This window comes from Sorex fumeus, unplaced genomic scaffold, assembly GCF_029834395.1.
Source record: "Sorex fumeus unplaced genomic scaffold, SorFum_2.1 ptg000003l, whole genome shotgun sequence".
Taxonomy (NCBI): Eukaryota; Metazoa; Chordata; class Mammalia; order Eulipotyphla; family Soricidae; genus Sorex; species Sorex fumeus.
In genome coordinates, this window is record NW_026606060.1 from 5,511,426 (window position 1) to 5,535,198 (window position 23,773).

Below are 23,773 nucleotides of genomic sequence, written 5' to 3' on the forward strand. Positions count from 1 at the left end.
ACAGGGGAACAGAGAATCCAAGTAAATTGTCTCACAATTCTAAAAGTTGGAAGTTAAAGATCAAGATGCTAAGGCAATTGGCATTTCTTGAGGCCTCTTCATGGTTTGCAAGTAAGTTTTCTCCCAGTGTCTGTATGGCTGCCCTCCATGCATTGCTGAATCTTCTCTCATTTCCATTTCTTTTTTTTTTCTTTTTGGGTCACACCTGGTGATGCACAGGGGTTACTCCTGGCTCATGCACTCAGGAATTACACCTGGCAGTGCTCAGGGGACCATATGGGATTCTAGGAATCGAACCCAGGTCGGCCACGTGCAAGGCAAATGCCTTACCCGCTGTGCTATCACTCCAGCTCCTCACCTCCTCTTCTTACAAAGGCATTGCCCATGTTAGATTAGGGGTCACTCCTCTGACCCGAGCTTCCTTTGATTTCCTACTAAAGCCCAGTCTCCAAACATGGCTGCATCCTGGGGATTTGGGATTCAGACTCCAACATACAAATTTAGAGGAGACATAACTCAACTTACAACTGACACTCTAACTCTCCGCAGGTCCCAATGTATTCAGTTCATATTTATAGAGCCTCTGGGTACCAAGAATTGTGCTCAGCATTTCTGCAAATGGTTTCTCATGTAATTCTTCCAAGCACTCTTGGGAGCTTGGCTTTTTAATTCCCATGGTACAGTGAGGCAACTACATTTCAAACAGACTTTCCTTCCCAGAAAAACGCAGCTAATGTGAGTCAGTTGTCCAGTCTTCTGACTCCAAACATGGCATTGCATGGTCTCTGACATGCAATTTTGCTTCCTACACCAGCATGCAACTCACAGCAACAGCACCAGAGACCTGAGAGTGGAGCAGGGGCTGAAACACGGTGGGAGTGTAATGTTTTCTGAACCAGCACAAACCCCATAGATTATAGGCATCTGCTGCATAAGGTCAGGCGAATGATTAATGAGTTGATATGTGCAAAGTGTTCGAAAGAGCGTCTGGCTAGTAACAAAGGTTAAACAGTTTCATTAAAATATTAACAAAAGTTGATGAAACCATTAGCAAACGGTAAAAGGTTTCTCTTTCTTTCTTTCTTTCTTTCTTTCTTTCTTTCTTTCTTTCTTTCTTTCTTTTGCTATTGTTTTTGTTGCTGCCAACATTGTCATGCCATTCCTACTCCCATTAAAGCTCCTAACTTCTCAATGAAGTAAGGTAGATTGAATACAATTGTTTCTCTTTACTTCCCAAAATTACACACAAAAGTCAAAGTACACCAAGATGGGGAGAACAAAAGAAAAAGCAACACAATTTTGGAAAAGTAAAGAGTTGAGTGATAACTGATTTAGTAGGTTGGAGGAAGGTCAAAAATAAAACTGGGGGCTGGAGTGATAGCACAGCAGGTAGGGCGTTTGCCTTGCACACAGCCAACCCGGGTTCAATTCCCAGCATCCTATATGGTACCCTGAGCACCATCAGGAGTAATTCCTGAGTGCAAAGCCAGGAGTTAACCCCCGTGCATCGCCGGGTGTGACCCAAAAAGCAAAAAAAAAAAAAAAAAAAAAGAAGAAGAATAAAACTTACACTACAGAATTTCCTGGACTCTACCTCACTCAAACTCAGGAATTTTCAATAACAAATAATCCTGTCATTTGATGAGGGTAATGAGGAGAGATACAAAAAGTATGGTTAAAAAGCAATTATGAACTCAGATTGTCTTCTTTACTCTGCATAGTCCTGCCTCTTACCACCCCTTCTCCATAACTTTATTCTCTAGTATAGAGAAATAAATACGGGTAAAGCCAGAGCAAAGTAGAATGGAGGGCACATACTGGGGGACTCATTAAAAGCAGTGGAATTAAGTGGACAAATGTATTTTGGGAACTGGGCACTCTGCCTTTTCTATCTTCAAGCAGACACTGGGAAGAATGTTTTCCTAAGGCAATCTGAGATTTTTCAAGTGAAAAATGCAAAAAAAAATTCATAGAAGTTCTCCAAGCAAGTGTTAATCTACTAATTAGTTCTACTAACTAGAACTTATACTTGACAGTCTAACATCCAAGTAGTAGTTTCAGAAAGAGAAAATAGAGAAGAAATTAATAAAGAAATAAATAAGATGCTATCTAGAACTGCAGGAAAAACTGAAAAAAATTGAAATTGAAATTAAAAAATTCTAAATTGAAAAATCTTACTCAAGACCCGGGCTGGAGTGATAGCACAGTGGTAGGGCGTTTGCCTTGCACGCAGCCAACATGGCCGACCCGAGTTCGATTCCTCCGCCCCTCTCAGAGAGCCCGGCAAGCTACCGAGAGTATCTCGCCCGCATGGCAGGGCCTGGCAAGCCACCCGTGATGTATTCGATATGCCAAACACAGTAACAACAAAATCTCCAATGGAGACGTTACTGGGCCCGCTCGAGCAAATCGATGAACAACGGGAGGGCCTTTACCTTTACCTTTACTCAAGACCCAGTGCAAGAGATTACAATATACAATGCCCACACCAGTAAGGGATATTAGAATAATGGCTTGGCAATTTTCACATGCCTTAAAGAAACAAAGTTGTCCATATCATGAATCAAGAATCAAATGGACTCAGAATTCTGATTATGAACACTGGGAGTTAGAAAATGATGGGAAAATACTTCAAAATTTTAAGTGCAATAATATTCAGCCTAGAATTTTATACCCAGCCAAACACTTTATCAAATTTGAGGGGGAAATAAAGGCAATTTTAGACACCATCTGTCTTAAAAATGCATTTCTCACGTTCTTTTCTAGGAAACTGATGAGTTCTTTCATCAAATTGAGGGGCAATTCCACAAAGAGAAGGTATATGTTATAAAACACAGGAGGGCTGACAAAAAAGTAGAAAGAAGAGAAAGTGCTAAGCCCAGAGTGAAAGGAGAACCCAATGACAGCTGCAAGGCAGGCAGAAAACAATGGTTCAGAGCACATCTGTTTAGACTTTGGGAGAAATTCATTCAAGAATATGAAAGGAGCAGTTCACTACTGCAGCTAGAAATTCTGAAGGGAGATATGGACGATATGTAGACAGTCTCCGTATTTAACTCATAACAAGTACATGAAAAAAGCCAAAGACATGATTATGAGCTCCAGGCAAAACAAACAAAGGAAATGTAGAAGAAAGGAAAAGTAATTATAGCTTACCACATGGCTTAGTTCCAAATAGTACGTCACAGTCAGAGTAATGTATATGTACTGAACCAAAATGACAGCAGACTGCTGAGAAAATGGGGATGAGTGTTAGAAGGGTGTGTGAAGTGGTGGTGTGAGGTGAATGGAGTGGGTGCATGTGAGTGTGTATAGACTAAATTCTTATTTCCATACTAGAACGTCATGAGATAATGCCTAAAACAACATCTTTAAAAAGTAACAATGGAACCACAGGGGTAGTGCAGCACTTACGGCACTTGTTTTGTATGTTGACAATCCTGGTTCCATCCCCAGCACATAGACGGTCCCCTGGGCAATACTGGGAACATTTCTGTGCATATGCACACGCACACACACACACAAGTACAAACATGGTATACAGAGATAACTAGGTTCAGGGGCCAGAGAAACAGTACAGAAGGTAAGGTGTTTGCCTTGTATGCAGCTGACTCAGTTTTGATTCCAGGCATCCTATCTGGTTCCCTGAGCCTGCCAGGAGTGACTCCTTAGTGCAGAGCTAGGAATAACCCCTGAGCATCTCTGGGTGTGGCCCAGAAACCAAAAAAATTAAAATAAAAAAGAAATGACTAGGCTCATACCAAAGGTATCATGCATACAGTTAAAAGGATCAAAGTGGCTGTCTGTATGGAAGAGAAAGTAGGGGAAGAAGGGATTGAAAACTTTAAAAAAAAAATACACCTTGTTGAAGAGGTTGACTTTTAACCTGTATGTATACATTTTATCACAATAATATTTAACCTGTGGTGTTCTTTTTAACCTATCACACTAGGCAGACTTGGGTGAATTACTGCCCAATTTTGGTTTCCAAGTTCCATGCGAGGATTCTGATTGTTGAGAACAATGCTTTGATGGGAAAAAGGCCTCGACAGAACAAAGACCAAGATGAGATTTGGGATTACTTATGGCCCTTGTCTGTGCTCCCTTGTACTTCCACTGATGCAGACAATCCTATGTCAATAGCCATAAAGAAAACTCTTGGAAATTTTCTTTTTCACTCTGTTTTGAGGCTGATGCTCACGGGGTGCTCAACTCTGCATTCAGGGGTCGTTCTCAGTAGCACTCGGAGGATCACGAAGTACTGGAGGGCAGAACAGAGCCTCCCCCAAATGCAAAGCACATGTTCCAGTCCTTTGCACTGTTTCCCCTGGCCCTCTTGGAATTTTCTGAGGGCCACATTCTAGAGGACAGGGAGGAAAAAGGAAAAGATCACTCATCTCCGCAAATTTAAAATGTAATGAGAGATAAAACCCCGAGTCTAATAGAGTTGTTTCAACTATTTGTTATTTACTTTTAATTTGAAGGTGGTTTCGGCTGTATCTGAAGGTGCTAAGGGGTTATCCTGGCTCTGTTCTCATGAGTGATCCCTGGCAGTATTGGGGGAAATGTGTGGTGCTGGGGATTTGAACCAGGGTTCATGGGAGGCAAGGCAAGTGCCTAATCCCCTGGAATAAGGCTTGAATGAGAAAACTTCAACAGATCAGGAAATGCCTTATGTGCCAAGGGTAGGACTGATTTCAAGAATCCAAGCAGGATCTCATTACCAATCTAAGTACATATGTTTGCCTTTCGGTTATCATGAATCCGTAACTATAACTTATATCTGTCACTGTCACTGTCCTCCCGATGTTCATCGATTTGTCAGTAACGTCTCCATTGTGACACTTGTTACTGTGTTTGGCATATCGAATATGTCACGAGTAGCTTGCTAGGCTTTGCCGTGCAGGCGAGATACTCTCGGTAGCTTGCCGGGTTCTCCGAGAGGGGTGGAGGAATCGAACTCGGGTCGGCCATATTTGCCACTTGCAAGGCAAATGCCCTACCCGCTGTGCTATTGCTCCAGCCACAACGATAAATAAGTATGCCAGGTGACCTACCTTGGGCACCATGAGACTTCAGTATGTGTCCAGTTATGGAGAGGAAAATAGCCCCAAATCCCTTTCCCACCCTTTTTTTTAAATAAACATTTGATTTTCTGAGAGAGGGAGAGAGAGAGAGAGAGAGAGAGAGAGAGAGAGAGAGAGAGAGAGAGAGAGAGAGAACAAGGGGTTGATAGGAAATACTGAAGTTTTAACTAAATGTTTGTTCATGACTAAGTTTTACTTGCCTTTTTTATTAATCAAGTTTTGGGGTTTTGTTTTGGGTGGTTTCGTGCTGGGTATTGAACCCTGGGCCTCATACATGTAAGGTCTGTGTGCTATCACTGAGCTACATACACGGCCCATGGAGTTTTTATAATAGCTATCATAATAAGGAAAGCCTTTACCAAGCACTTCCTAAGCAGACACCCAGGAGGAAAGAGCGAGGACAGCTCTCCACAGCCCACTTCAGGCATCAGGAACACACAGCAGGTACACAGGCCACACAGCCTCCTTGGCAATGATGGGGATGGCTCACTAGGAACTGGGAGTCATGGAGAATACGACCAAATATGTTAAATTATGGTTCACCAGCAAGGGGGAAGGGAGAAGACCTTGAGACCCAGTATGGGGGAGAGTTAGAGAGGGGATGCCACCGTTGGAGCTCTGGGGCCAGAGGTTGTAAAATGGAAGCCCTCAGAAGTCTTCCAGCTACCATATTTAGCCTTGGAAAATTATTCAAGTGAGTTTCTGAATTACTGTGATAAGACCTGGGTGCTGATTATAACCACATTAATAGGAATGGTTTGGGGGTGAGATCTCACGGGGTGACAGTCCCTGTGACCTAGAAATACTGTGGCACTAGTAATACTATGACTTAGTGGCACTTCGGAGAGCCCGGCAAGCTACCGAGAGTATTCGATATGCCAGACACAGTAACAACAAAGTCTCCAATGGAGACGTTACTGGGCCTGCTCGAGCAAATCGATGATCAACGGGAGGGCCTGCTGAGTCTGCTGAGTCTAGTGGCACTAGTAATACTGTGACTTATAAGAAATAGTATTTGGTCAATCCAAAGATGAAAATAAACTTCTTATACATATTTGATCCTCATCCACAATTGCTGGCTCAAACTTCCCTTGACCTTTGGAATTTCCTAAATGTTGAGACTGATATCAATGTGTTACCAGGTAATTCTTGGAAGCATCTAAGGATGGCCTCTGTTACCTGCAGGACCACCCATGTGATTATGGGGTTGGAACTTCTGGTCCTTCTACCATATCTGCAAATTTCAGAAAGGAAGAGGGTCTGGACTATGAGTTCAACCAATAGTGACCTGTAAATTAATGTCTAAGTAATGAGCTCTCCACAAAACGCCAAGGAGGTGGAATTCAGAGTGTCCAGATTCGGGAAGATATGGAGGTACTTGAAGAATGCCTAAAGAAGGCAGAGAAGTTCTGCAGCCCTTCCCCATTCCTGGCCCCACATATCTCTTCAGATGGTTCTTCTTATCTCCTTTTGCAAGACATCAGTGGCCTAGTGAGCAAATGAGATTCTTGCATCCTGGGAGTTGAACAGGTAAATGAAAGGGAGGAGACCACCCTACAACTTCTGAGTATCAATCAGTAAGTGACACGACAAGCCTTGAGTCTACTGGTCCCAGAAGTCTAAGGAGAAGGGATAAGGACCTCTGCTCATAACTAGTCAGTAAGAAGCACAGCTAACAGCCTCAGCTTGCCACTGGCATCCAGAGTTGAAGGTGGTGTTCAGAGATTGAACCAAAACCTGCTCAAATTGACATTATGTCCAAGTAGAGATCATCAGAGTTGAGCAACTCCCCACAGGTTATTCAATTTGGTGAAGTACACACACACACACACACACACACACACACACACACACACACACACACTCCTGCACAAAGGAGCCCCTTTTCCTACTCAATTGCATGCTGCCTTGAAGTATGAATGAACGTTTTACCTACGTAATATCTGAACTCTGGCCAGCTGGTAAAAGATTTGAGGGGAAGAGATTTGAATTTTTAACTAATTGGTTATTTGTTATCTATTTTACTATGTGCAACACAAGAGATGGCAGAATAAGCAAAGAGCGTGGGGTTTAAGAAAAATAACCCTGGGGCTGGAGAGACAGTATAATGGGTAAGGCACTTGCCTTGCACACAACTGACCAGGGTTCGATCCTCGGCATCCCCTAGGGTCCCTGAGCTTGCTAGGAGTGATTCCTGACTGCTGAGCTAGGAGTAACCCCTGAGCATTGCTGGACTTGACCCCAAAACTAAAATAAATAAGCCAATTTAAAATAAAATAAAATAAAATGATCCTAAAGGGAGTTTGAAAGTTAGTGAAGAATCCCCAAAAGTGTTCAACCCTAACTCCAAGCCAGGGTGGCCAGCACAGTGATCAAAGACTCAGACTGCAATTCACTCCCAAGTGCCAATTGAAGGGTGGCAGAGGAATCATTTGTTACAGGTGCAAGCAGGTGGTACTGTAGGGGCTAGAGGAGGGCATAAGGGCAGGAAAAATTGGAATCACAGGCAAATTTGAGAAAAACTAAGAAGACTGATGGGTTCAAAGCTAGTAGGAAACTCAGTGGGAAGTGAGAATTGAAAGGTGCAGTGAGGTCTATGGCCAGATCACCCTGAATGTGCCCGATCTGAAAGGTGTAGTAAGGTTCAGCAGACACAACCCAGCGTGACCCCTGGTGAGTCATGCTCTGGTGGAATCCCATAATCTACTCCTCTTGTGGACAGTGGCTACCCTGTGACCAGCCGCTGACCAACAAAACATGGGAAAGGAGAGGAGATACCGCTATCACAGTTCTGTGACATTACAGGGCAAAGGGATTTTGCAGACATAATTAAGGCGCCTGATCATTTGATTTAGAATTAGCCAAAAGGGAGATTGTCATAGGTCAGCTTAATTTAATCAACCAAGTCATGTAAAAGAGAGTCAGGCCTTCCCTGAAGTGAGACTCCAAACAAAAAAGACAATCTCTCCTGGTGCCCTTGAAGACAAGGACCGTGAGGAGGACAGTGGCTGAGAAACTGACCAGCACTGCATGAGTTTGAAAAAGTATCACAAACTTCGGCTGGGAATTCATTTGCTGACAGCTGGATCTCAGCCTCATGAGGGTCCAGGTAGAACATACCCAAACTCCTGGCTCCCAGCAGCTGTTAAAAAACATGGTGTTTTTTTCTTTCTTTTCTTTTTTTTTTTTAACAGTTTGAAGCAGCTACTTTCATGGCCATTTGTCAAGCAGCGGTGTACTATGGAGCACAAATATGGATTTGCAGTGTGGAGGGCCATGGAGAGCAGCTAAAGAGCTTGGTTTGTTATGCCGGCCATGGGAAGCCATGGGCTGACGCTGAACAGAGAGAGGAAACTAAGAGATAACGGTAGGAAGGGAAGCCTGGGTTGGGGGGGGGGGGGGGGTGGCCAGAACTTTCAAAGCACATTTACTCAGGGCATTGCTCCCAGGAGGGGGGTCAGTAAAGTTCTGGTGAGTGCCCAAGTTTTGGGTTGCTATTCCTTTACCCTATTTAAAAACAAAACCAAAAAAGAGTAGGAAGCAAAACAATTCAAGAAATGACAATCACTGCAAAAAACCTGAAGGAACTTTAGTGTCCTTGTTGCTAATTATAAATATTTACTCCTCCCAGAATTCCTGACCTCATAGAAGGGCCTGCGTAAATAGTCCTGCAACTTTACTGGAAAATCAGAGAGAGAGAGAGAGAGAGAGAGAGAGAGAGAGAGAGAGAGAGAGAGAGAGAGTGTGTGTGTGTGTGTGTTCCTTCTATGTTTTCTTGGAAGGGGGACAGGACAATAATAAGGACTGGATGATCTGTAAAGAGTCACTTCCTGTTGGATATTGTCTAGTTCCCTTCCCCTCCTCCCCGGATCATAAACCCTGAGACCCACCCCTTCAGCAACTCCTCTGATTCTATCTGCTGGAGACAACTAAGCCAAACAAACTCAGGAAGTGGCAAGAGGTTGGGAAGTGGAGGAAGTTCATGGCACAGAAGGAAAAGTAAAGAGAATGCCCTGATGTTCAAGGAAAAGGGTGGGGAGAGGGAGAAATGAAGGTCACCCCAAGGTCGCTCGGCGCCAAGCCTTTAAAATGTCATGCTGGGGCTTTCAATCAAAACTGGCACAAACAGTGGGTCAGATCTCCCGGGGCTATTAAAATATTAACATTTGCAGTGATAAACAGACCCCAAAAAAGTTCTCTGTAAGCAAATTGGAACAAACAACCAATCTCAGGCAGGTTGCTAAGAGACCATTTGGGCAGGGGCCAAAGGCAGTGGAAGAGTCTGGAAAAGTCCTCATTTTCTGGCTCCAAGGAAGGGAAGGAAGAGAGAAGTGATTACCTGTAGATGACTCCGTGCTGGTGGAGGAACATGAGAGCTGACGTCACCTCTGCAGCATAGAATCGGGAACGAGGCTCATCGAATTTTCTGGAGCGCTGGATCTGGAACATGAGATCTCCGCCATTTACATACTCCATGACAAAGAAGAGGCGATCCTGAGAGGAGAGGAGAGGAGAGGAGAAAAGGCCTATTAGATCTTTCGGGGCAGCTGCCTGCACTGGCCAGTGCTCTGGGAACCCTGTGTGCCGGAACAGAGAATTGGAGAGGGAGGTGAGCAGGCGGCTGAATGCGGGCAGCAGGCCACCCCGAGAGACCAGTGAATACATAGCTCATGAATCAGGGCACGAGGAGTATTTCAAATTCTCTTTGTCTTACTTATATGGGCACTAAGGTCAGTCTAGAGAGAGAGGCCTAGAATACACAGGAAGGAAGTGAGGTCTTCGGCTTCTATTTTGACCTTTAACTCTGTTTTAGAAGAGAGCTCTGAGCCTTTGAAGGCCATTTACCTTTTTTCTGTGTGGTAAATACTGGCTCCCCCCAAACAAGTTCCCAATCTCAGTCTCTTAAATTGTGTTTTTGCACTCCTCAGGGAGTGAAAAAAGACTTTTGATATGATGACGTTGAGTGTGCTGAGATGGTGTGAGCAGTGCCCCAAGGGCAGTCATACTTTCTGATGTAAGAGGAAGGTAGAGGGATTGGCGAGATGAAGAGAGAGGAGCCGTGACCACTAAGGCTCAGATGGGAGAGACACGGCCAGAAGCCAGAGCATGTGGGGCTACGGGCAGCTGGCAGCAGGAAGTTCGTTCTCTCTCCTGTGGTGAGAACACAGCACAGCAGACACCTTAATTTCTGCCTGGTGACACTCAGATCTGCTGGAGAACATGTTTCTCTTGTTTTGAGCCTCCAAGTACACAGTGATTCATGAAGGCAGCCTTAGGAAACTCACAGAGTGGCCTGGGGCAGGAGACCCTCTCTTCACAGCCACTTTCCCACACACTGGTCCTCCAGGTTGCTGTCCTACAGCATACTCCCTAAACATTTCACCCTTACGGCTACTGCTTTCAGAATGGCTAACTGACAGCCATACCTCACTGGGTTGACCCCTACTCATTCGTTCATTCATTTCCCCATATCTGTTGTTCAGAGTCACCAGGTGAGCTCAAGTTTAGAGGCAGATGCTGAGATGGGATGGGAGGAGGTGAGTGAGGCCAGATGGAGGAGACGGGGATGTGTCCAGATATGGGGATACCGATAGAGATGCTCCTGGGAGAAACTTCCTGAGCACACGCCTGTGCAGGCAAGCCCAGCTCCTATCCTCGATTCACTACCTCTTTAGCAGTTCAAAACAATCTAATCAGTATTGAAGTTTTGCCCGTTACTGGATTTTTTTGTTTATATTCCGGGTAGTTGTCTAACACATAGAACCACTTGGTTATATAAGTCTAAACCTCTCAATCATCCACATAAGTCCCACCAAATCCCACCCCAATGTGACAGGATCACTCATCCACCCTAAGGTCGCAGAATAAAGCATTACTGTTTAGGCATGTTGGGATTGACAATAGTTTACATGGTCACTTGCCCACTCCTGAGAGTCCTGGGCTAACAGAGAATTCGCCATGTGGTGACATCTCTTCCCTCTGGAGTGTAGTTAGCTTGACTACATTTGCTTGCCTTGTTATTGGGGAACTTGTATCTATGTGTGTAATCTTGAATTCATTGCTGATCAAACACAAGAACCTACAGGGCCAGAAAGTTAGCTACATGGGCTGAAGCACACGCTTTGTACATGGAAGACCAAGATTCAATGCCCAACACCACATGGTCCACTGACACCCTCAGGAATGATGTGAAGCATGGATCCAGGAGTATCCCCAAGCACCAACAGGTGTGACCATTCCCCCCCCCACACACACACACATACATACACCAAAAGCAAAGAAGAACCTAGGGCTTCTTGTCACCCATCCACTACACACTGGTGACATCCCTGTTATCTTTCCATCCATTCATCCATTCTCCACCCTGCCATTCATTTTTTAGTGCCAAAGACTGTACTCAGGACCCTTTCTTGCTGTAATCCATAACATTGTGGGACAAGGATGGACTACAGGTTACTTTCAATCTCTTGATTACACCCTTAAATATCTATATTGGCCTAGGCAGAGGCAAGAATTATAAGCCATCTGTGTCTGTGGGGAGTGCTAATCCAGGGAAAGAGACGGGAAATGGACAGAATAGTGACAAGGAAATAGAATGACCCCAGAGAGTGAAAGGAGGAGGAGAATGCAACAGTCACTCTTGGGGCTGAGGTCCCATGATTCTAGATAAAGCCAGGTCCTGAGAAAAGATGAAAAGGTATCAACAAATATCAGGACCTGGGAACAGACTGAGAATGTTTGAGGAACGTTAAAATGACCAGGTCAGCTAGAATAACCAGGAGGAAGGGTCAGAGACAAAAAGTAAATAGGGAGGTTTGAGAGACCAGAGGGTCAGAGTACACTCTCAGTGTGTGCATGCAAATGGGTGTGTACGTGCATGGGTGTGCACATATATCAGCGCACACGCATGCACACACACACATGCATGCACAATACCCAGGACCAAACCCAGGGCCATGCCACGTCATGTGGTTGTACTCTACCACTGAGCCACATATCCAGTTCCCCAGAGCACATTCTTAGCATAGATCCAAAGTCATCATGAAGCTTCTCGAAGGATGTTAGCCTAGTTTTTAAAATCAGAATTAGCAGAATCATTTCTGCTAAGATTGAGTAAAAATGACCAACAATCCTCCCCTGCCTCCCAAACAATGAAGACATGGTAACTAATTTATTATGGACATCTCTTTGGAAAGAAGTTCAGAGTTGAGAATTGTTCGGAGTTTATACCACCTTTTCCCTGGTCACAATCTGTAGAATCATTCACACTTTCCTAGTATTCACAGAAAGCCTCCAGTCCAGCTTGTCTCCCATTAGTCATGCTCTTTCCTCTCAAGGTCAGCCCTGTTTTTTCTGTTGTACAACTCTGTAATCAGAAGCATAAAGGCTGCCTCGCTGACCGCTTCCCATTCCAACCATTCCCCGGTCACCCATTCCCACTGAAACCCTCCTTCCAAAATTTCAAGCTTAGACCAACCTCTGGACAAGAAAGCAATGATTTCTGAGTGGTGTCTCAGGCATAAGTACTTTTGAAAGATTCTTGGGTAGTTTCAAGGTGTGCACCCAGACCCAAGAAGCTCTGAGACTCTTCCACCTGTTTCTGCCAAGGTTTGCTGCATCTGTGATACAACGTGTTCTATGTCATTTGAGCTTTCTTTTATTTCAAGAATCCTCCAAGAACCAGGGTTCCAAACCTGTGGAATACAAACACCTGGGAGTTTCATGGGTTCCTGTAGCCCTGTACAGTTTCCATCCAGAAGATCTGGGGTACAGTCTGGGCTAGAGCCTCAGATCTGTACTGGAGCCTGAGATCTGGGCCAAAGCCTGAGGTCTGGACCAGAGCCTGAGGTCTGGACCGGAGCCTGGTAACAGGGCAGAGCCTGAGGATATGCCTTTCAACAGCTTCCCAGGAGAGGCTGGTGCTGCTGGCCCAGGGTACCTTTGAGAACCACTGATCCAGGGCAGGCATTCTTATATCCATTTACAACTCCCGTTGCTTGAAAAACTTTTACATGATCTCAGGTATCTACTAAGTATATAGATCAAACATTTACTGATGTTAAATCATATATACATTTATTTTAAAATGATGCACATATTCAGTTATATGACCCGATGTGGGGCAGCATCCCACCATTTAAGAAGCTAAAGCACTTGGGAAAATCCTTCCACCAGGAAGATACAGCTGCACCATGCTCTTAGCACTACCCCAATCTAGCTGAATCACGCATCCTCAGAAGCAGCTGCTGGTGCAATGTCACTTCATAGTCACTGACTGGGACTTGGATTTTACCAATGACGGAATCTTTCACTGTGTTAGAAAGAATCCAGCCCTCAGGCCAGAGATAAATCAATGGGTTGAGTACATGCTTTGCATTGAGGAGGCATGGGTTTGATCCCTGGCACTGCATGACCCCTAAGCACTGCTGGTGAGCACAGGGCTGGGATAGGCTTCATAGCTCTAAAAAGGAAATTCATCCTTCCCCAGTACCCTTTTCCTGGCTGCTGCTTCTCTCACTGGAACAAGCTTAAGGATGGAGCTCAGAGCTGAGCAAAACTAGCTCCCACCTGATTTCATCACTTACAGGCTGTGTGATTGTGGGAAAAAGTCTTCATCTCTCTGTGCTCAGTTTTCTTTCAGTCTCTGAAAATGAAAAAATGATAAGAGCCGAAGAGAGAGCTCAAGAGGTTGACCACGTGATTTGTGCACAAAGACTTGGTTTGATTTCTGCCACCACATGGTCCCACAAGCATGGCTGAGGGCACCAGAGCACTATAGACACTACTGGGCGTGGCTCCAACAGAACAGAACAAAAGAAAACATAATGGAACATAGCACAACATAACGTAACACAACAGGAACCTATCAGACCAACATCTTACTCAGATGGAATTATAGTTTAAATGGTGGTAGGTGATGCCCCAATAAAGACTGCCAGTTATTATGGCTAATGATCTTCTTGTTGTTGTTGCCGTTGTTGTTTGGGAGTCACACTTAGAAGCGCTCAGGGGTTATTCCTGGCTCTGCACTGAGGAATTACTCCTGGTGGGTCTCGGGGTACCCTATGGGATGCTGGGGATCGAACCCTGGTCAACTGCGTGCAAGGCAAATGCGCAAGCTGCTGAACTATAGCTCTGGCCCCGTTACTAATCTTATATTTGAGTTATTATTATCAAGTCTTTGTGTTTCCTGCCCTTTGAGCAACATTTTCCTCTTGACTCTTCTTCCAACAAACACTTATTTCCCGTGGCCTTCAGTCCGGCTTTCTCACCGCCGCTGGCTGATGTTTTCTGCCTTCTCTGCAGGCTGTTTCTCCTCCTTGCACAAAGAGCCTTCCCCCTCCTCTCTTGTTCATACTGAGCTGGCTCCTCCACACCTATTTCGAATGTACCCCACGCTGACGACTCACACATTCACCTTCCTCTAGCCCTTTGCTCCAAGCTGTACCCAAACCCCGGGTGCTTCTAAGGACAAAAATGGGTCCAACCCAGAGTGTTAAATGGTCAGAATATCCATCCAGTTAAAATGGTCAGAATATTCATCCAGTCCAGATTTCTGGTAGGCAACTCAATAACCCAAGCTGGCTGCCCTCACCTCTTTCTAGCATCAGCCACACCTGGAGTTATTCTAACTTTAGCCTAGTTTGATCTTCAGTTTCCTAACCTGCTTCCTAGAGAACTCAGCTCAAGAAGCACCATCACAAAAGCATGATCAACCCTTTTGACTAAGGAGGCAGATTTCACAGTAAGATCAGTATGTTTTCCTTTCCTTCTTTGCCTCCCTCCATTCAGCAAGGGTGGCAGAATTGTTCCTGCCCTCCACACCTCACACATTTGAGATGCATGTTTTGATGCCGAGTGAGAACCGCAAGTCATTCTGGGAAGTGCTTAATTACATAAACTGGAATCAAAAGAAAGTTGGTGAACCCAGCGCCGACACATTAATCCCCTCTTGGCATTGGTAGAAAACAAAACAGAACAAAAACCCAACTTCCTGGTAAAGTAAGCAAATACATTTTCTGAGGTAATCAAAGATTTTAAAAGCTTTATTCTACCTCCTCCACCCTTAATCTCACCTGAATGTCTGAAAAGTTACGGTCTTGTGATAGCAAGTGAAATAATAAAATTAGGAAGGAGATTATGTGTCATGGCCATTTAGGGTAAGAACGGTTAATAACGACCTACAGGGCGGAAGGGCCACACGGTGTGTTTGAGAATTCCACTGAGCTCCATTTTCCCAGCTCATGAACCTTTGCTGCCTGAGAAGGGAAACCAAGCCAGCCCTGTTCATCTTTCAAGGTGTGATGGATAGCCAGAGGCTTCCTCTTCATGGCACGCCATGTCCTGCCAGTCGACTTTGTTTGGACACACATTCTCCATCATTTTTAGCTGTTTACATGCGTAAAGATTCTATCGCTTTGGAATCAATTTTGCATGCGTGCCCAACAAAAGATTTTACTTGGCTCCCTTTGTGATGTGCCAGGGACAGGAAGCAGGATTTCTCCAACATGTGGCCTAGAGACTCATCTCAGAGACTCAACTCACATTCAGTCACGTGTCTGTCATCCCTTCATGTCTAACGTGGAGGGCAGGGTGCCCTGCAGGTACCCAGACCTGGGGCATAAGGTAGATGGCATCAGTTAACACTTTCGTTTCAGAGTTAGCTACTGAATGCAAGAACTCTCCCTCTCCGTCCCCCAATCTCCCCCCCGAAACCCCCATAAAAGACTGGTGTGCTCAACTCTCCCTGTACCAAATCAGGCTATGCACTGAAACGTATGGACTGTGGCTATTCCTTCTTTACCACCAAGAGAAGAACTCTCCAGGATCCAGGACTGAGCATGGATGGAAGGTCACTATCTCTCCTCTGGCTTACTTTCTATAGCACGAGTATTGATGGAACTGGAAACTGCCACAGGAATCAGGATGAGACCAATCTTAATTAGGTAAAAGTTTGCACTTCAGTCAGGCCTTGGACAATGGGGGGGGGGGGGGTGAGAGGTAGAAGCACCTCTTTGGAGAACAGAAGCAAGAGAAGGGAATGTTCCATGTGGGGATGAGGACGGTTGGAGAGATCCAGGGGAAAGACATGCTTTGTAGAGAATCCTCAGTGGCAGGAAGCAGGAAAATGGCACAACTAAAGCTAATTAGAGACAGACTTTTACGGAAGCAAATTTAAAGAAGGAGCTGAAAGCAGTCTGAAGTTACTTCATCTCTCATCTCTTCCCTATTTTTGCTATTCTGAATGTTGCATTAGTTAAAAAAAAAAAAAGCAACGCCCTGTCTTCACTAGTCCACCTCCTTGGATGAACTGAAGGGAAGATACAAACACTCTGAAAAAGTTACCCCAACTACTTTCGTTTTTCTGCTTCTATACCACTTGGAAAGAACAGTCATCATCACAATAAGCTCAACACAATTAATAGTGTGTGGAACTTTCTAGATCTTAAACTGACATACCATATTGGGACCACGGGCACAGCCTTGTAGAACTGGTGTCACTGATATGTCAACTATATTGTCGAAAAGGATTTGTAGTTAATAAAGGAGTGGATCTTTCTTTTTATCATAGGACACTTAACTGTGTAACAATAAAGAATGAAAAACTCATCTGAATGAGGATTATAATTAGTGATGTAAATGTTCCCATACAACCACAATAATTATCCCCTTAATAGTGCAGCTTAAACACATTTTCATACATTCTCAGCCTTCCTCCCCGCTGCCACTGTTCAAGGTCTCACTCAAGTTTAAAGGCCTTTTTGTAGTCTTTTCCTAAATTCACATTTCCTTCAACTAAACTTCTATAGCAACATCCAGCCCCATCCACACCAGCGCTATTTATGGTTCACTTCTCAAAATGATCTTTTCTAAGCCATAGAGGGTGGAATACGGCCTTCATTTTGGCAAAGGAGGAGGTGACCCTTTTCTTGTGGGAAAGCCTTAACCTAATCAGAAATGAGCAAACAGTAAATGTCCCAGCCTTGCATCTGCTTCTTGAGAGGGTATAAATTCCATTCATGTGCACTTCCAACAGCAAAAGTTGTATGTTTATTTCCAATTGAAAAATTATGTTTCTATGACTTGAACAGGATGCCCGAGCTTAAAATGATCCAAAGCTACACCAAACTGACTTGCCCAATAAAGTTCAAATAAACATTTCCTGTCTCTGATTGACACTGCCTCGTAGCCCAGGGAACGGCTTTGACTACCAACCTGCCCCCTTACATATCTCTGTATGAAAATCAGGGATAAGGGGGGCAGTTTTGTTCTAATACATTAAGGAAGATTTTCCTTTCATAGGTACCACCTGCAGCTACAAAAGAAGTCTCCAGCACATGCTCTGATATACAGGGACCAGCCCCAAATGGAACCATCAGCACAGTGATCTCTTGCCATGAACAGTAGCTTCTAAAGGTAAGCAGGAGCAGCGGGTGTGACTCATGTGGTTTAGCATATGCCTCGCATGTGTGAGGACCTGTTAAGTTCCATCCCTGGGTCCCACGTAGCCCTCCCCCTGCCACCAACACCATACTCCCTCCCAGGAATGCATTGTGTCAGTGTCCTCCTTGAGGCTGATGGAATCATGATGGTTTATAGATTTGGAACTTGACCAGTGGAAAGAACTGTGATGCAACTTTGCTGAAGTTCTGTCTTTTAGATTTCATTAAATCACCAGTGCTACTCTCTTGGGTCTGCTAGCGCCTCACAGAACTGGATTCCCCCCGAGTTCCACCCACTGACCAGCTGCCTTCTGTGAGTGTGTGGCTCCTGGGGGCAGCATCTGCCTCCCGTCCTCTGTCCCTGACCATTATCTGGGAAACAGGAAAGAAACAAGGTACAGAGGAATGTGCCCCACACTCACTGCCCGAACATCCTGCAAGGGTGTCATACTCAAGGCAATGCCCAGCTGTAATGTCATGCCCACCATCCTGGGTAAGTAGGGGACAGGCAAAAAAAAATCAGTCTTGAAGTCACCAAGAGATAACTTAAACAGAAGGAAGCCATGATTGCTCCCTGAAGCCTGTTTCCCGAAGCTCTGCCGTCCGAAGTTGAAGTTTAGCACCTATGGAAGCCCTTCTGTTTTAAGTAAAGAAATAAATGTATTGTTCTTCTAATCTCATTTCCCCAGCAGGGACTCACAAGATTGTCTTGCCCTGTAAAAATCCTCTTCCCAGCTCAAGTGCAACTGTAGCAAACCCTATCAGTCCTGTGTGGACGCCTTCCTGTGCTTCAGCAGGATGCAAACACCCAACACCTGGGGCAGTTCTGCCTTCCCCCTTCTCCCACTAGTATTTCCCCACTTCCCCCTGAGTCTAAGCTTAGTGCCTGGGTAGCTTAGAAAGAACTGAATGAGGGCTGGAGAGACAACTCACAGGCTTTGCGTGTGGCAGGCCTCGGTTCACTCCCTGGCACTGTACTGAATCCCACTGGGAATGACTCCCTAGCACCAAGCTGATAGGAGCCCTGAGCACCTCTGGGTGTTCAAGAACAAAAAACAGGTGGAAAATAAAGAAGTGAGTCTTTAGCTCAGATTCTAGAGTTGTTGAAGCTGCCCAAACAGTTGCTATTTTGATTCCAGAAACTCAGATGTCACCTTATTTCCTGTGCACAACACAAAAAGAAGCACCCACAAAGGTCAAGTTTGAGTTCTGATCTCCAGGAGGTGGGTGCGCCGACAATTGTTGCTAACAAAGCCTGCAATCCTGGATTAGGTCATTCTTTGAATTACGTTATTGCTGCTGCCCCTGCTATTCTGGTTGTTTTCTCTATCCGTATTTTTGTTTGTTTCTGTCCTTAATTCTATTTAGCAAGATATCCTACTAAGCCTGCAGGGAATTGAACTGTACTGGCATTGATGTTTAAATAGTGATTTCAGTGAAAAAGCAATCAAGGAAATTTTTTCCATCCTGAATGTATGTCAAAGAATTGACAATGTACTAAATCTTTCACTTTACAACCAACTGACAATATCACAATGGTTGTCTTTGCTTTCCAAAGACTATGCAAAGTTCTTGTGGCAGTTTTAAAGATAAGCAAACACCAGGTAGCTGACCCCCAATGCAAAAGGTGAACCTATATTCATAGATATTCATAGCTTTCAGGCGCGGGAAGGAAACATCACCTACTTAGATGGAAAGATTTCATTTGATCACACAAGACAGAAGGATGAAAATCTGTTTCTCACCACCCCAGCCCCCAAGTCTGGCAAAGGAGTTAGAGGAGTGGTAAAGCACGTTTATACTGCAGAAGAGAAAATAGGCAGATTGTGGTCTGTGTGGCAACCTTCCGGGTATCCAACGAAACATCATTTCTCCACTTGAATGCTGGAAGGAAGACAACCCTCCTTCATTCCAAACCTGACCCGTTCGTTAGGATCTGGTTCATGCTCAAGAAGCTCAGCCAACGCTGGCCTCTTCCCTTCCTGATCTGCTGGAAGCTTTCTGGCAGCACCAATTTAACACCCTTGATTCTTCACCCAGCAATCTGTAGTAGAAGCAGGCTTGGATGGACAATGGCTCCTGCAGCCCCAATGGGATGCTGAGGCTCAGACCATTGGGTCAGCATGGTGTCTGATTCACCAAATTCAACACTAAAAACTAGAGCTCATCCAGAGGATAATAAGGTGAGGAGGGTGAGGAGTAAGGCAGAATCCATGAGGAGCAGCAGGCCAGCTCTAATGACTTTTAGGGGCCTGAGAGATAATATAGGAGGTAGGGCTCTTGCCTTGCATGTAGCTGTCCTTGGTTCAATCCCTCGACCCCTATCTGGTCCCTTAAGCCTGCCAGGAGAGCGGAGCAAGGAGTAAGCCTCGAGGACGGCTGGGCATACCTCCAAACCAAAATAATAATAATTTCACTTTTAGAACACAGCCACCTATTGGTGCTGCATGAATGGAAGATGAACACAGGAATGAGCTGCCAAGTAATGGAACAAACTTATGAGGCACTAGCCAGACATTTCCCGGCTGGTAATCAACAGAAGGGTTGCCATACTGGAAATCTGAATCTGGGCTACTGCAGAGTGAACCACACCAACAAGCAGAAGAGAGAGTGAGGAGCCTTTTACCAAAGTCTAGGAAAGACGTCCTAGAATGTCAACCTCCAGTTTAACATAGGATGCTGTTGTTTTATTCTGCAGGAAGTGACCTGAGGATGCTAACCTCCTCTGTGGATCACTAGGCAGGACTAATATAATAATTTTTGTTCATGAAGTGGCTGGCTCAGGTTGATGGCTGAGAAGCTGAGCCCTTGGGCACATTTTAAAGCACACAGCTTTCTAGGTGAGGTTCTTCTACCAGATCGTCTAGTTCTAGGGTGGCTGTTGGGAATGCTGATTCAGTTTTGAACCCCCAGGTAGTTCTTAATTATCAGAGATCAATGGAGTCTATACAGTCACTAGACTCTACAAGTGCTGCGAAACATTCTAATATTGGAAATCTGGTAAAGCCATTGCATTCTGCTCTTCTCGCTTCCCTAATAATTCACATATTATAAACTCCAAGTACTTTTCTGGTCCAAGCCCATCTGTCTTTGAATTCTGATAGATAAGATACACATCTGGATCAACTAAGACCATCTCTCTTGTACCTAGCTGTGTTCCTACAATGCTTAATTCCATGGTGAATTTGTCCAAGCCATCCCAGTAAAGCCTCAACAAGCACTTAGTATGCAGCTGATACTATGGTTGTTAATTTTTGCTGATTTTTTTTCAATTGTAGAACTAGAGAAAATCAAATCTAGGGCCTGGAATTTCCCCCCTGTGGCTAAAGACCTGTGGTTTCACTCTATAATTGTACATCTTGCCTGACTTTTAATATCAAAGACACACTGTTGGATTAAAATGCATGTTGCTTTGACCTGTGGTGGAAAGAATGGTTGATATACTCCTCTTTCATGTTCTGACTCCTTTAACAAAGCTGAAATAAAAACATATTAATCTGGAGAAAACTGGCAACTTGGAAACAATATACCGGTGTACATGCATAACTCAAGCCTGTGGGTCTGCACACTGGATATCTTTGCTCTCAATCATAAATGGTATGGCTGGTGGTTTGCAAGCATACTGGTGAGGATTTCTATAGAGCTTCATTCACACTTTCATCTGATGACAGACAGAGCATGAAAAGAGGTTTCTTTGGATTACTAAATACTTTGATCTCTGTATTCCCCACCCAGGTTTATTCTGAATGTCAAGCAGTGTGGCAAGATAAACTTATAAATATTTGATGTAATAGAACAGGGTCCTCTCCAAGAAAATGCTTAACCATGGTTGGGCTGAAGAAGAAGGTGCTAGATTCCAACACGTGTTGTTCTAAAATCTCTGAGTACAGACTCTAATCAGCACCATGTAATGTGCAGTGAATAGGCATGTAGAAGCAGAACAAAAACAGCCTGTGTTTAATCTTCTCACAAACCTTTTATTCCTAAGGGAAAAAGGAAAATCCAAGGGAGAGTTTCAGGGCCTGGCTATGGCTCTGGGGTGAATCAGGGGCAATAGTTGGGATTAGAGTTTGGTGCCTCAAAATGAAGAACTCAATTTAGTGACACAGATGAGTTAACTCCACAAGTGAGAAGAAAGGCCTGGGAAGAGAACGCTGAGAACCTCAACAGAAACAGTAGATGGGTTGACTGTGGTCCGTCTCTGTGGCCCGCTTTCAAGGGTCTTCTCGAACATTCTGATAGCTTTCTTAATCCTCGCCCATTCCTGCACCCATACAGCCAGAGTTTGAATCCTACTTTTCTTATCGATGGTGTGAACTTCAGGCTTATCTCCCCAATCTATTAAATTAAGATTCAATAGTAGCTACAGCATGAAAATGAAAATAGACCATCCCAAGGATAAGTTCCTTATTCCCCTAAGACTTCTCAGAGAAACATTAGTTCTGGTTGGTCATTCATGAGTCTCCGTTTGTGACCTTCACGTACCTGGGTAATGGGCAAATTTCAGAGCAGTCTGTTAATCTATATGGAGGGTTTACATACCTCAGTAAATATCTCAGTCAGTAGTCAGTCAGTCAGTAGCTCTGAGCATCACTAGATGTGACCCCAAAAGCTAACAAAGAAAAATAGTGAATACTAATACATAAGTGGCTAGAAAATATATTAAGCACTATGTTTGTTACTGTTGTTGATTCAATTTTTTCTTACAGAGGTGGGGACTATGACTCAAAAGATGAAGCAGATATCGGCCATGTGCAGAGCCTTGGGTTCAATCCCTGGTACCCCCCAGCACTTCCAGGTGTGATCCTGGTGGCCCCCAGCAATGTTGGCTCCAAGTGCCACAGTGCCAGGCCTGAATACTGACCTGTGAGGCAAGGGGGAGTCAGGGGAAAGAGGGAGGGGGAGAAGAAACATATCATTGGGCAAAAATCAAATTGCGGGTGGGCCCAGGACCCCAGCTTTATTGGGCATGGTCCCTACAAAATATATAGTTCTATAAAGCACACATTTTAAAAAATGAAACCTTTTAGAGAGACACAACAGATGCAGATCACAGTGTTACCCAGACAAGACTTACCCTCAGCCTTTAGACTTCAAGGAAGAGCTTACAGGACTTAACAGTTTCATGATTGTCAATTTGAAGATTTTCCCCTTTGGCTGTTAAGCAGCAGGAAGGGAGAATACTGAAGAAGCTCCCATGGAAAAGTTCCCCAAATGCCTCTGTGTGTCTGCTCACTCGGAAATTGCTCCTGGTGGGGCTTGGGACCAGACATGGTACCAAGGATCGAATCCGGGTCAGTGTCCTCCTCGCTGTGCTACCTCTCTGGCCCCCGACGGTAGCTTTCTGAATAGAACGCTTTCCCTGGGTAGATTGCTTCTTGAGTTTCTGGTTTGGGGGCACCACCAGCTGTATTGGAGAGCGACTTCTGGCTCTGCGCTCAGGCAATCACATAGTCCTGATGACTGAACCTGGGCTTTGTACAGCATGTGCTCAGCCCACTGAGCTTTCTCTTTGGCTGACCCTTGATTTCATCTCTATTCTGGAGACCTTGTGCTAAGGTTTAATTTACATAGAGTCCTGATCTCCTTTGTGTCTTGCGTTTTTGTTTAGGCACTGTGATTTACAATCCTGCTCATAGTTATGTTTCAGGCTCACACTCGGTGTGTGTGAGATTTCAAGCTCACATTCGGAGCATCAGTGTCCCTCCGTCATTGTCTCCAGGTCCCCTCCTTCCTTCATTCAGCTCACCTCCATTGCAAACTCAGATCTGCTGGCTGACTCTCAGAATCTGTTCCCTTTGCTGCTTTTACCCCACTCCGCCCCACCACACACACACACACACACACACACACACACACAATGTTCCAATATATCCCAGGATGAACAAGAACATTCTGCATTTTTCCTTCTCCTCTGGCTGGCTCCACTCAACATGAGTGAAGTTCATCTAGTTCATCTACATAGTGGTGAATTGTGGGAGTTTATTTTTCCCCATAGCTAAGTAGCGTTCCATTGTGTATATGTACCATAGTTTCTTAGTCCACTCATCTGTTCTTGGGAACTGGGGTTGTTTCCAGGTCTTGGCTATTGTGAACACTGTTACAATGAATATAGGAGTTCAACTATGTTTTTGAAATATCCTTTGTGTTAGATACCAGAACGGAATTGGTGGGTTATATTGAAACTAATATTTTGGAGAAATCAAACCAATTCAAACCACTTTCCATAAATTCTGAACTAGA

At 44.6% G+C, this 23,773-nt stretch overlaps 1 protein-coding gene across 2 annotated transcripts in view; it reads right to left on the reverse strand.

Moving 5' to 3' along the window:
• The window catches only part of PRKCE (protein kinase C epsilon), a 499,857-nt gene that overhangs the window by 78,853 nt on the left and 397,231 nt on the right, over positions 1 to 23,773 (reverse strand). For both annotated transcript variants that reach the window (XM_056114218.1, XM_056114227.1), the window contains exon 11: positions 9,427 to 9,581. In XM_056114218.1, the coding sequence (XP_055970193.1) occupies positions 9,427 to 9,581 (155 nt within the window). The remainder of the gene's footprint in view (positions 1 to 9,426; positions 9,582 to 23,773) is intronic.